The sequence below is a fragment of the Nuphar pumila genome, chromosome 7 (assembly GCF_984573655.1).
Source record: "Nuphar pumila chromosome 7, dmNupPumi1.hap1.1, whole genome shotgun sequence".
NCBI lineage: Eukaryota > Viridiplantae > Streptophyta > Magnoliopsida > Nymphaeales > Nymphaeaceae > Nuphar > Nuphar pumila.
The window spans coordinates 49780532-49790938 of record NC_143255.1 but is presented as its reverse complement, the minus strand read 5'-3'; the positions used below and the strand labels follow the sequence as shown (position 1 = coordinate 49790938).

The following is a 10407-nucleotide window of genomic DNA, read 5'->3' as shown; positions in this document are numbered from 1 at the left end:
TTTCTCTCACATATGATGGACAATTCAATCAATTACCAACAAACAACAACTAACCTATAGTTCTTTCCTAAAAAGATACTGAAGAATTCAATATTTCCTCACAAATTAACTCCCACCCGGGTCTGAGAGGCAGCAGCCTTGAGGTGAAGGTGTTGACCTCTTCATCCCAGGTTCGACTCTCACCGGGTGTGCGGGTGCCTTTAACTGGTTGTCTCTCAAGGTCTTGGGTGTCCGTGACTCCATCCAGGGTTTACCTCATAGGGGCAGGCCCATTAAGCGGCCTGGTTCTGGGTGAGGGTTCCTCATCATAAAAAATATATATTTCCTCAGAAATTATAACAAAAAGTGAGTTAAAAACTTAAAAGGAATATTGATGCTTCAGAAATGTACTATTCTAAGGACGAAGAACGCACTTAAAAGCACAAGTCAATGCTAATCAAGGCAATCAGCCAACAACAAAAAAATTGCAGCAAAAACGCAGCATATTGAACAGTCCTAATAGTGGTATTCTCTTTTGCAGGAAAAAACAAAAGCTAAAATCCTATAACTAAAATGGCACAAAATTCAGGCCGCCTTGGCTTCTGGCTTTGCTTTTATGCGTTTTACACGTGAATACAGGAAAACTCCAGCCAATGCCACCCCAGTTCCTGCAACCAAATGAGCCAGAGATATATAATCAGTGATACATGCCATTGATACATTCATATTCCATAAAAAACTTTCCTACAAAAGTTTAATCCTCGACTATCAATTTGCATCCAAAAACTGGGATGATGGAATCATGAGGCATGATTTTTTTAGTTTTCCAATTACATTAGTACGAGTAAATGATCCATAGATGAAAATAAAGAGTGCATTCTAATCATACATATACCGATTTTTATGAAGGGGAGTTTGAAGCCAAATAGCTATTAAACAATGATTGATTTACTGGGCCATGGGTATACACATTGTTTGCAGAAATAAAATTCTTTTTAACTTAAAGTTATTTTATCAGATTCCCATGTTCTATGCCACATGGAACACATTGAACAGGGCCAATGGTCCAAGCACATGGCATAACACAACACGTAAACACATTAAGAAACATGTCAGACTTTATTTGTAAATTTTTAGTAGAATTTTTTTAAAAAAACACACAACTTTTGGCCTATTCACAAATACACGCCTAACACTTTTGAAGCATTACAAATGCACGCCTAACTTTTGAGAATTTCTTTGTTAACTAGGCATGTATTCGTAATATCTCAAAAGTTAGGTGTGTTTGTAAACAGGCCAAAAGTTAGGCATGTTTTTGTAAATTTTTGTTTTTAGTATTTTCTTTTTACATGTTATAAATTTAATAATTATTTTTATAGGATTTTAATGATTATTTTTTCTATACTCATTTTCAGTTTAAATCTTAGTTTGCAACTTGTATACTAATTCTTGCTTGAACATAAAATATGAGACAGAATGCCCTAGTTTTGTAAAAACATGTAAATTGTAATTCTATCCCGTGTTATATCCATGTCCATCTGAAAAAGCTGTGTACGCATAAATATCTTAAAAGCAGAGAAGATCAAAATCATCTCGCATAATCCTTATGGACTATGTATTGTTCAAACTGTTCAAGCCCAATGAGATAGTCCAACTAAATTCATGTGTGTGTATGTGATTATTTTATAAATGGAGTAACAAGAAGCATTACCCAGAGAATTAATAGGAGAGACTGGAGTTCTGAAGAAGAGAACTGAGGTCACAATAACCACAACCCGCTTCACACAATTGCCAACAGAATGAGTTACAGGTGACACCCTTGCAAGTATCATGTATGAGACCTGCACATTTAAAACAGACATCCCGCTAAAGAAGATACTTTAAGAAAACTGAATAAACTACTTAAAATAAAGACAGGTCAACAATATTTTCCACACCAACCAGAAAAAGAATCAAGTTATAAGCATAGAAAGTGCATGGAAAAAAATTCACTGAAATGCATGTGCTTTTATACAATCAGGCATGTGATGTGTATCTTGAAATATAAGATTACACACTTGCAGTTTTTGTGCATGAGAGATCAAATAAGAGAATAAAGGTGGATGAACAATTTTGGGAGTTTGCCACTCCAGTCCCTTTCAGATGAGAAGGCTTCAGGAACTGCCAAAAGCAACAAAACCACCCCCTTCCAATTTGAGCATGAAGGAGAAAACTGATTCTCATATTCAAACAGGTGCATGGATCGCAGATTGGAAGTGAAACCACATGATGTTTCCATTAATGCTAGCAAGCAAACTTTGTTTATGCACGTGGCACATGTAAGGGTTGTTGGCCAATAAAAAATATAAAATATAGGAAAAAGCATAAACACAGGTGCAAAAGGCTTACCTGCTGATAAGCATGGAAGCAGAGACACGCCACGAGGGACCTTATGTATAGCTGTTTAACATTCAAACCCTGGGACAGTAAAGTTTAAGTCAACCACTCTCACCTGCCAAACTTGTAGGATGATGTATAAGATAAAAGCAGAAAAAGTCTCCATTAGAAAGTGAAGTTCAAAACGCTTACAGCTGACTGCAGATATGCAGGGGTAAACTTAATGCCCTCAGTGAATATGGCCACAGGAGCCAAGAAGAAAAATGACATGAGTGTTATAATCGAGAAGAGGTTTATGTTGTCAAGAGATTCCTGTCAGAAATAAATTACTACCTTAAAAAGCTTCCAATTATACAATTGGTGAAGAGATGCATGATAACTAATTTATAATTACCAAGTAACATCTGATTGCATAAAGAAGAAAAACCATAAATTATGCTTATAATGTAAGCTGTCATTGTTCTTAGACAGGAAATCACAAAGGTAAAATTAACAAAAATACCTCCTTCTTGACCATGAACTTCTTGCTCAAGACATTACGAGATTGGAACGTTATGTTAGAAGCCATAGCACTCCAAAATCCAGCCCTGTTTCCCATGGCAGACAAAAGCCACATATGGAATAACAATTAAAACTAACCAATCTACGAATCCCTCAACATTTTTCCACAGGCCCATGACAAAGGCTTAACATGCTTTTATATGGCATATAACAAAGTGCACACTAGATATAATCAGGTAAGGTCTTCTACTGGGAGATGTTTGCATTAAGTCTCAGTATTTGGTCTACCCAACAAATGGTTTGAAGTTCCAGAATAGCCTTGACCAAATAAAGAAAGGCAACTACATTAATGTGAATGCATGCACATGCAGGCATGAACACACAATGGAAAGGAGGATGTTACGAATGTTCTAGTTTGTTTACCAGTTGAAAGAGGCTTCAGTCATTGATGCCAATGCCACTCCGCCAACAATTGGTACAAGGGAAGCAACAACCCAGGGTGTTGGAAACTGCATGTGCAAGAAAAAAGCAACCAAGGGTCATTAAATGCCAACTTCTAAAAATGGACATGGATGGAACAACTGAAAATGATGCACTACAACTATAGGTGCCTGCAGCAGCAACATAATGAACATAAAGAATTTTTTTGTGGTTCAATATACACTACACCTGGAAACTTAAATAGCATGAAATTCCAAGATGGAAGTTAGAACACAAACATCCATTTATTTGTCAATATATACTGATGAGGATGTCAAATATGGGGACATGTAAACAGCACATTATGAAGATAGCAGTAGGGAGACATAACCCTGACATTACTGGCATACACAAACACACAACCATATGTATGGCCTTATCTGATATTCTGATTTTAAAACTAATAAGTCAAAAAAGATACATGGCTTAATTAGGTAGCATATGTGCGGGAGGTCCTTCTGAGGCTGAAGATAAAAAGTTACATATCCAAAACAGTGAATGCTATGACCTTTCTTGAGCCCCTCATTTTTACAAAGGCAAAAGGGGTCAAGCTCAAAGCCTTGCTGCAGACTGAACTTCTACTGAAAAAAAAGAACCACACATTGGTTGCATATGGAAAATACCACCACCGAAGTGTAATAGCAAAGAGGCCAGTCTCACATGTGTATTACACAAATGCTAAATACATTATCAGAATAGATTAGTGTTATATGAATTTAGCAGCGACCAGGATACTGCACCTACTAAATAATGAAAAATTACATATCCTAAATTTAGGAGAGAATTGGGTGGGCATGGTATTTACTTTTCCCAACATTTTTGCCACATCTACCTCATGTATTAAAGTTTATCCATGTCCAATCATGTTAATATCAGATTAGCCTTGGCTTCCAACGTTCTTATGTGATCCTCTGAGGAGCCCACAAGCTTGAGAGGCACAAAGCATGGGCAGACAAAAGTAACATAGTCATAAGCAGCGAGGCACAAGCCAATACACATAACACGTTTGAAATTTGAGCCAGGTACGTATTGTGTCAGGCTAAATTGTTAATATGCAGCATAGCATATGCATACAGAAAACAATATACAAGATTATTTTTCATCTGCCATTGTAGCAGCAGGAGCGTTACAACTTTTTCAAACAGCAATTGTATTCAAAATTACTGTAAGATACTCTAGGGTGTGAAACAAAATGATACCTCAATCTGGTAAGAAGTACAACAATCGTGCAGATCAAGTACATGGACAACTACTAATATAATAGGATCATGCAACCTTACCTCTCCAAGGAACACTGCAGAAAGGAGAACAGAGAAAAAGGGCTCCATAGCTTTGATTGTATGCGTGAAGGAAACAGCAACCTTTCCAAGACTCATGTTGGTGAAAAGATTTCCCATTGTGTGTACAATTGCCAATGGTAAGATTGCCAGCAGCTGAACGTTAACATAGAACAGAAAATCATTATACACTTAGACAAATGAAGATTCAATAATACATTCTAAGCCACCTAGAATGTGGAGAAAGTAATAGATCTTCCATTTACCTGTGATGAACTAATTTTTGGTTTCTTATACAGGCCAGTTGTCCACATAAAGAGAACAAGCACACTTCCAATTGTGAATTGAAATGTTGTGATCGTTATTGGGAAGGGAAAAACCTTCAAAACCTGTGAAGAGAACCATCTCACTGAATAAACTTCAAGGCATTATACAACAGAAACGAGTACTACTAATAAACTCGTTATGCTCCAATAAAATCATGTTTAACAGTCATTCAAGCAGAAAAGAACTATATCAACAAAAACCAAACAATTCCAATCAACACTAATAACAGAAACCAGTTTTCCTTTTCCTTTGAATGCTCATCAACATTCGGTTCATGGACATGACCAACCCAAGTGTATTCACGAGTTTAGTTGTTGGACTGGGATATCCGTAATTACCAGGGAGGAGCAAGGGAAAGGATATGTGAGTATCTTGTGCAAAATAAATAGAATTATCATGCTGATAATATGTAGAAGCAGATAAGGAGAGAAGCTATCTTGTAGGCATTCCTAAGAATAAACAACCAAGAAAGATTATTTTTCAAATAAAGACATCAGAGAAGTACATTATGTGGCTAATATTTTGCATTCCAAGGAAACATCCACTTCAACAGATAAAAATCAATTTCCTCTCAAACATGAATTTCCACCATTCCTTAACCTATACCACTTGTAAGTCACTCATCTCTTTCATACTTTTCCGAGATTTTAAACCTCATTGTTATTTCTCATTATTAATATCACAGCAAAAGTTTGAATTTTTACAGGATTAAATTCTGCTTGCATTAATTTCTGCCACTACAAGTGTTGGTATCTGTGAGCTGAACTTCGCCGCTGACTACCAAATACTAAACCACAAACCAGAAATTTGTTGTTCCTCATCTGGAGATCGAACCACCATTTGCAAGAAATGACATTACTATCCAGTTCAATCAGCACTGCTGATGTAGCATCTGCTTACCCCTTCCGGCGATCTAGCAGGTGGCAGATAGCAGCTAAAAGAATTAAACAAGTGAAGCAACAACAAAATGGTACCGATAACCGATCTGCCAAAAATATGCTTAAGCTTTTTGGTTCCAATACATTACCAACCAAATTCGTAAAGAAAAAGGAGAAAATTTCCCAAGGAATCACGCATACATCAAAATCATACACTCAAAAAACAACATCAACAGTGAAAAAAATACATTTTGCTCGATACCCACTAAAGATCATCTTATAATGATCAGATCAATCATAAAATCAACCCAAAAAAATCAATAAAAAAGAAAGAAAGAAACTGTTAAAAAAATTACCTGCTTGTTATAGATATTGAAATAGATATTGAAGAGATACCAAAGACCAAAGAGAGATCCGAGAAGCAGGGTCTGAGCTACGCTATCGGATCCCTCCTTCGCGGGCGAAGAAGAGTCCCCTCCGACGCTCTCCGGGACGGAGCTAGCCTTTGCAGCGAGATCCCTCCTCCCATTCTCGGATTCGATCGCAGAAACCGACGGAAAATTGGAGACGAGAGGGTTGAAGAAGAGTTTTGCGGGGAGAGGGCCATGCCGGGAATGGTTGGCCCTGAGTTGGAGGGGTCTTGGAAGGAGATGGAGCGGACTGGGTTGGTTGAGGGAAGGGCCTCTCAGTGGGTTTCTGCTGGTTCTGAGGAGGGGAGAGGAGGGGGAGAAGGTTAGGGCTCCGCTCTGCATGTTTCCTCTCTCTCTCTCTCTCGCTACAGACTACAGTTAGAGAATGAGGCCCCCTTCTCTCTACAACAATGAGAATGAATTCTCTCTCTAATAACAGCTCTCTCTCTCTCTTGGTTGGTAGAGAGAGAAAGAGTCGTTGGAATATCCGCCGGCGCCGATGAATCAACGGTGGGAAGAATGGGGTAACGTGCTGGCGTGGCAAGATGACTGAATCGAGTTGCTTTTGCTGTCAGTGTCACTGAGGATTAGGGCTAAGGGGTGTCAATGGGTCGGGTTTGATTCAGACCCGCTCCGTACCAAACCTTATAGGTCACGGTTTAGTGATAAATAAGAAGGTGTTCGGGTCGGATACGAAGGGTGCGATTAATATATAAAGCCGGGTGTGGTTTGTGAAATTTCATACCGAACCCAGAACCGACTGAGTTCCGATAAAGATCTGCAATTTTTCAATGTAAATATGATTTTTTTATTTTATTTTACCAGATATGGTTCGGGTTTGGTTAATGTAATCTTTATATGATTCAGGTATGGTTTTTCTTATGATGGGTCCGATTAAACTTGGGTCCAGACCCTTTACCAACATCTCAAATCAAGTCTGGGTCTGGTTCTACTTGCGTCCAAACCAAACCCGACTGGTTGACACCCTTAACTAAGGATTCAAATTGGGATACTAACCAAATGATAGGCAACCTAACTTGCACAAGGCTTCCTCTATGTCAAGTGAAATCAACTTTAGGGCTTGTTTGGAATCTGGCCTTGTGATGGGTGTCTATGCATTTGGTGTTCCCGAGGTCAAACACCCATGGTAGTCTAGACACTGGGATGCGCCTTTATGCACTCCTTTGCATTTACACTAAAGGATGAATTTGGCAGCTGCCACTTCCACAAATGCATGAACTCCATAAACGCACATCCCAGCTACCGATCCCAAACAGGCCCTTAAAAAAATTGGGAACAATGTATTCAATTAAAAGCCATGTTAAATTTTTAGTGTTTGGACCAATAGTTGTAGAATTGGATTTGAATCTAAAATTTATATGTTAATTACTTGATCCAGTAGTAAAAGTTTCAAATTGACATTAAAGAACAGATTGAATTCTATCTACATCCTAAAACTTATCTGCCATGATCAAATAAGAAACCTATCCAAATAGGCAAGTGCATAAGATTTTTTTTTTTTAGATTAAGGTATAAGATTCAGATCCGTGGTCTGAATAGATCCAACCCATTTAGGGCCAGTTTGGAATCTCCCCCACTAGGATGGGCGTTTATGCATTTGGTGTTCTCAAGGCAAAATCTTGGTCAAACACCCATGGCGATCCCGTTTGGAATCTCGGCGCTCGGATGAGCATTTATGCATTTGGGATGAAAAGTGAGGGCCTTTCTCCTAAATCATGGATAAGTGCCAAATCCAGGATTTGGCAGCTGCCACTTCTTCAAATGCATAAACTCCATAAACGCACATCCCAACTACAGATTCCAAACGGGAACCAAATACATTACCATACGCCGATTCAGGCAAGCAAATATCTAACACTTTGGTGACACAAGGTCTTTAACCCAATGTTATCAGTGTCGGTGTTTGGCCAACAATTCAGGTGAATCAGCCAATACCCATACTCAATTTAATAGTTCTCAATCGGCCAAAAAATAATTAAAAAATTTATGTGTCATGTGTTAAAACTATTAAAATAATATTAAAAAATAAATTAAAGTATTTTTTTATATTTATTAAAAATAGCCAACTCATGAGTAAAGCGGATCGATTCTCTGCCGATGCGATACTGACAACATTAGCTTATTTGTAAAATCAATTGAGACCTTACTCTGTTGACAAGAGGTTTTGAGCCTATTTGGAAAATTAATTGGGACCTTACTCTGTGGTGTTCTGATTAATGATTTCTATAAAATATGTGAAAAGAAAACAAAATTTCACTTAAAGTATTCATCTACTAGATTTCCAAAGAAAAAAGGGTTTGCAATAATGTACGCTTGTTTGGCATCAGAAAAAACATGGCCAAGTTCACAAACCTGAGTCCATAGAACTAGTGAACTTGTCCAATGCTTGGTCTTGTAAATAAACTGTCACCCTGATGTCTGGGGATGGATACTGATCCGACCCGAATCGTGTCGGAACAGCCAAAATTCATAAAAGTTCAAATACTGGATTCGATCCGTATGCATCCCTAGATGTCATCACTCCCAAATTTGCAACTCTTTGTTATGTGTAGCCTTTTCTGTGGAAAGCAAGTCTAAACCCAACTCAGCCCATTTCATTGGAGATTCAACATGTAACCAGATTTTTTGGATTTTGGACTAAGGGTACCGCGTGGGAATAGAGAGGAATTGAATTACCGGTTGTCGCCTCCGAGCCAAGTTTGCAACAATGGACACCAACCATCCTACCCACTTCTAGCTTCTGATCTTCTATGGTGGCCCTTCAAGCCTTTGGTGTAGTAGTTGCACATTGGTCTTATGAACCGCAAGCCCTACACTCCATAAAAAGTACCTTATGTATGGGGTCAGCCTTACTCCGAGTTTCCCTGGAAAATAACCCTCCAAAAAGGCACCCATCTTCTCCTTAACTTTACGTAACCAATCTTTTCTTCAAATTAATTCTCCCCCAAGTGATTTGGTGCAGTGGAAGGGGCCTTGGCCATTAGACTACTGGTCAGGGTTCCATTCCCATAAGAATCGGCCCTTTGCATTAATCACAGCATGGACAAGCCTTCCTGAAGCCGGGATTCAACATTGGGGGGCGAGGGGTACGTCATCGGTTTACACTTCCGAGACAGCGATCGTAAGTACGGCGGGCTTAACAAGCGCCACTAAATCTCTGTTTCAAAGATAGTTTTCCCATCCTTCATGGAAACATAACATAGTATATAAAAACATAAACTGGCTTAAACTAATTTTAACTGGTCCAAATCATAGTGACAAACGTTTTTATCCGCAATTTCTTGTTTTTCAAAAACTCGTGAAAAATAAAATCATAAATCTCACATTTTTTCAGCAAATTCTCGGCAATAAAAAAATCAATTAAAAATATAAAAAATATTAAAAAAATATTTTTATATGAAAATATTAATAAAAAATATTTAAAAATAAAAATACATGATTTTTCTGTGATAAATAGCCATTCAAAACGCAAATATCGTGTTTAAATCACGGTATTTATGTTTTTTTTTCATAAATCTTGCGATATTTTGAAAATCTTGCAAGAAATTACCGTTTTAAACTTTCAGGCAATTTCTCGCGATATTATCATGAGATTTTCATAAATCTTGCCATATTTGTCACTATGGTCCAAATACAATTATTAGGCTCGGCTTATTTAAACAAACAGACTTAAACCTAGCTCAGACTTGGCTCGTTTTTGTAAATGAATAAGCCCAAGACGAGCTTTTAATGAACCAAACCCAGACTTCTTGCAACAAGCACAAACTCCTGTGAACTTCTGGCCCTATGTCACAGGGACACACTATTTTGGTGGCGTGTCCCTGATGACATGAATTGATATACTGTGACACATGGACACAGACACTGATACATACAGCAATATTTTAATATTTTAAAATGTTTTTAAGATTTATTTCCATGAAAAATGTATTTTATAATATTAAAAATCAAAAAATAGTTTTTTATTTACTAAAAAGTTATAATTTTCTTGTCCTCGTGTCATGTTTTTTTCAAAAAAAAAAAAAATTGAACTTACGAGTTGAACAGCATCCCGCATCATGTCCACGTGTCTTTATGACATGGCTTTTGCCTAACCAAGTGGGTGCTAGCCTACCTACCAACCTAACTAATCACAAAGGACTTCAACAGTCAAAGAAT

General features: G+C 37.7%; 1 protein-coding gene across 1 annotated transcript; it reads right to left on the bottom strand.

The window, feature by feature from the left end:
* Positions 1-350: 350 nt before the first annotated feature.
* On the bottom strand, positions 351-6658 carry LOC149832220 (phosphoenolpyruvate/phosphate translocator 2, chloroplastic-like). Its single transcript, XM_090012386.1, has 9 exons — positions 6175-6658; positions 4880-5002; positions 4617-4769; positions 3280-3365; positions 2858-2942; positions 2548-2667; positions 2368-2436; positions 1691-1820; positions 351-647 (listed from the first exon to the last, which is right to left on the bottom strand). Exons 1-9 carry the CDS (start codon positions 6568-6570, stop codon positions 565-567), a joined length of 1245 nt encoding a protein of 414 aa, XP_089868512.1. The 5' UTR covers positions 6571-6658; the 3' UTR covers positions 351-564.
* Positions 6659-10407: the final 3749 nt, after the last annotated feature.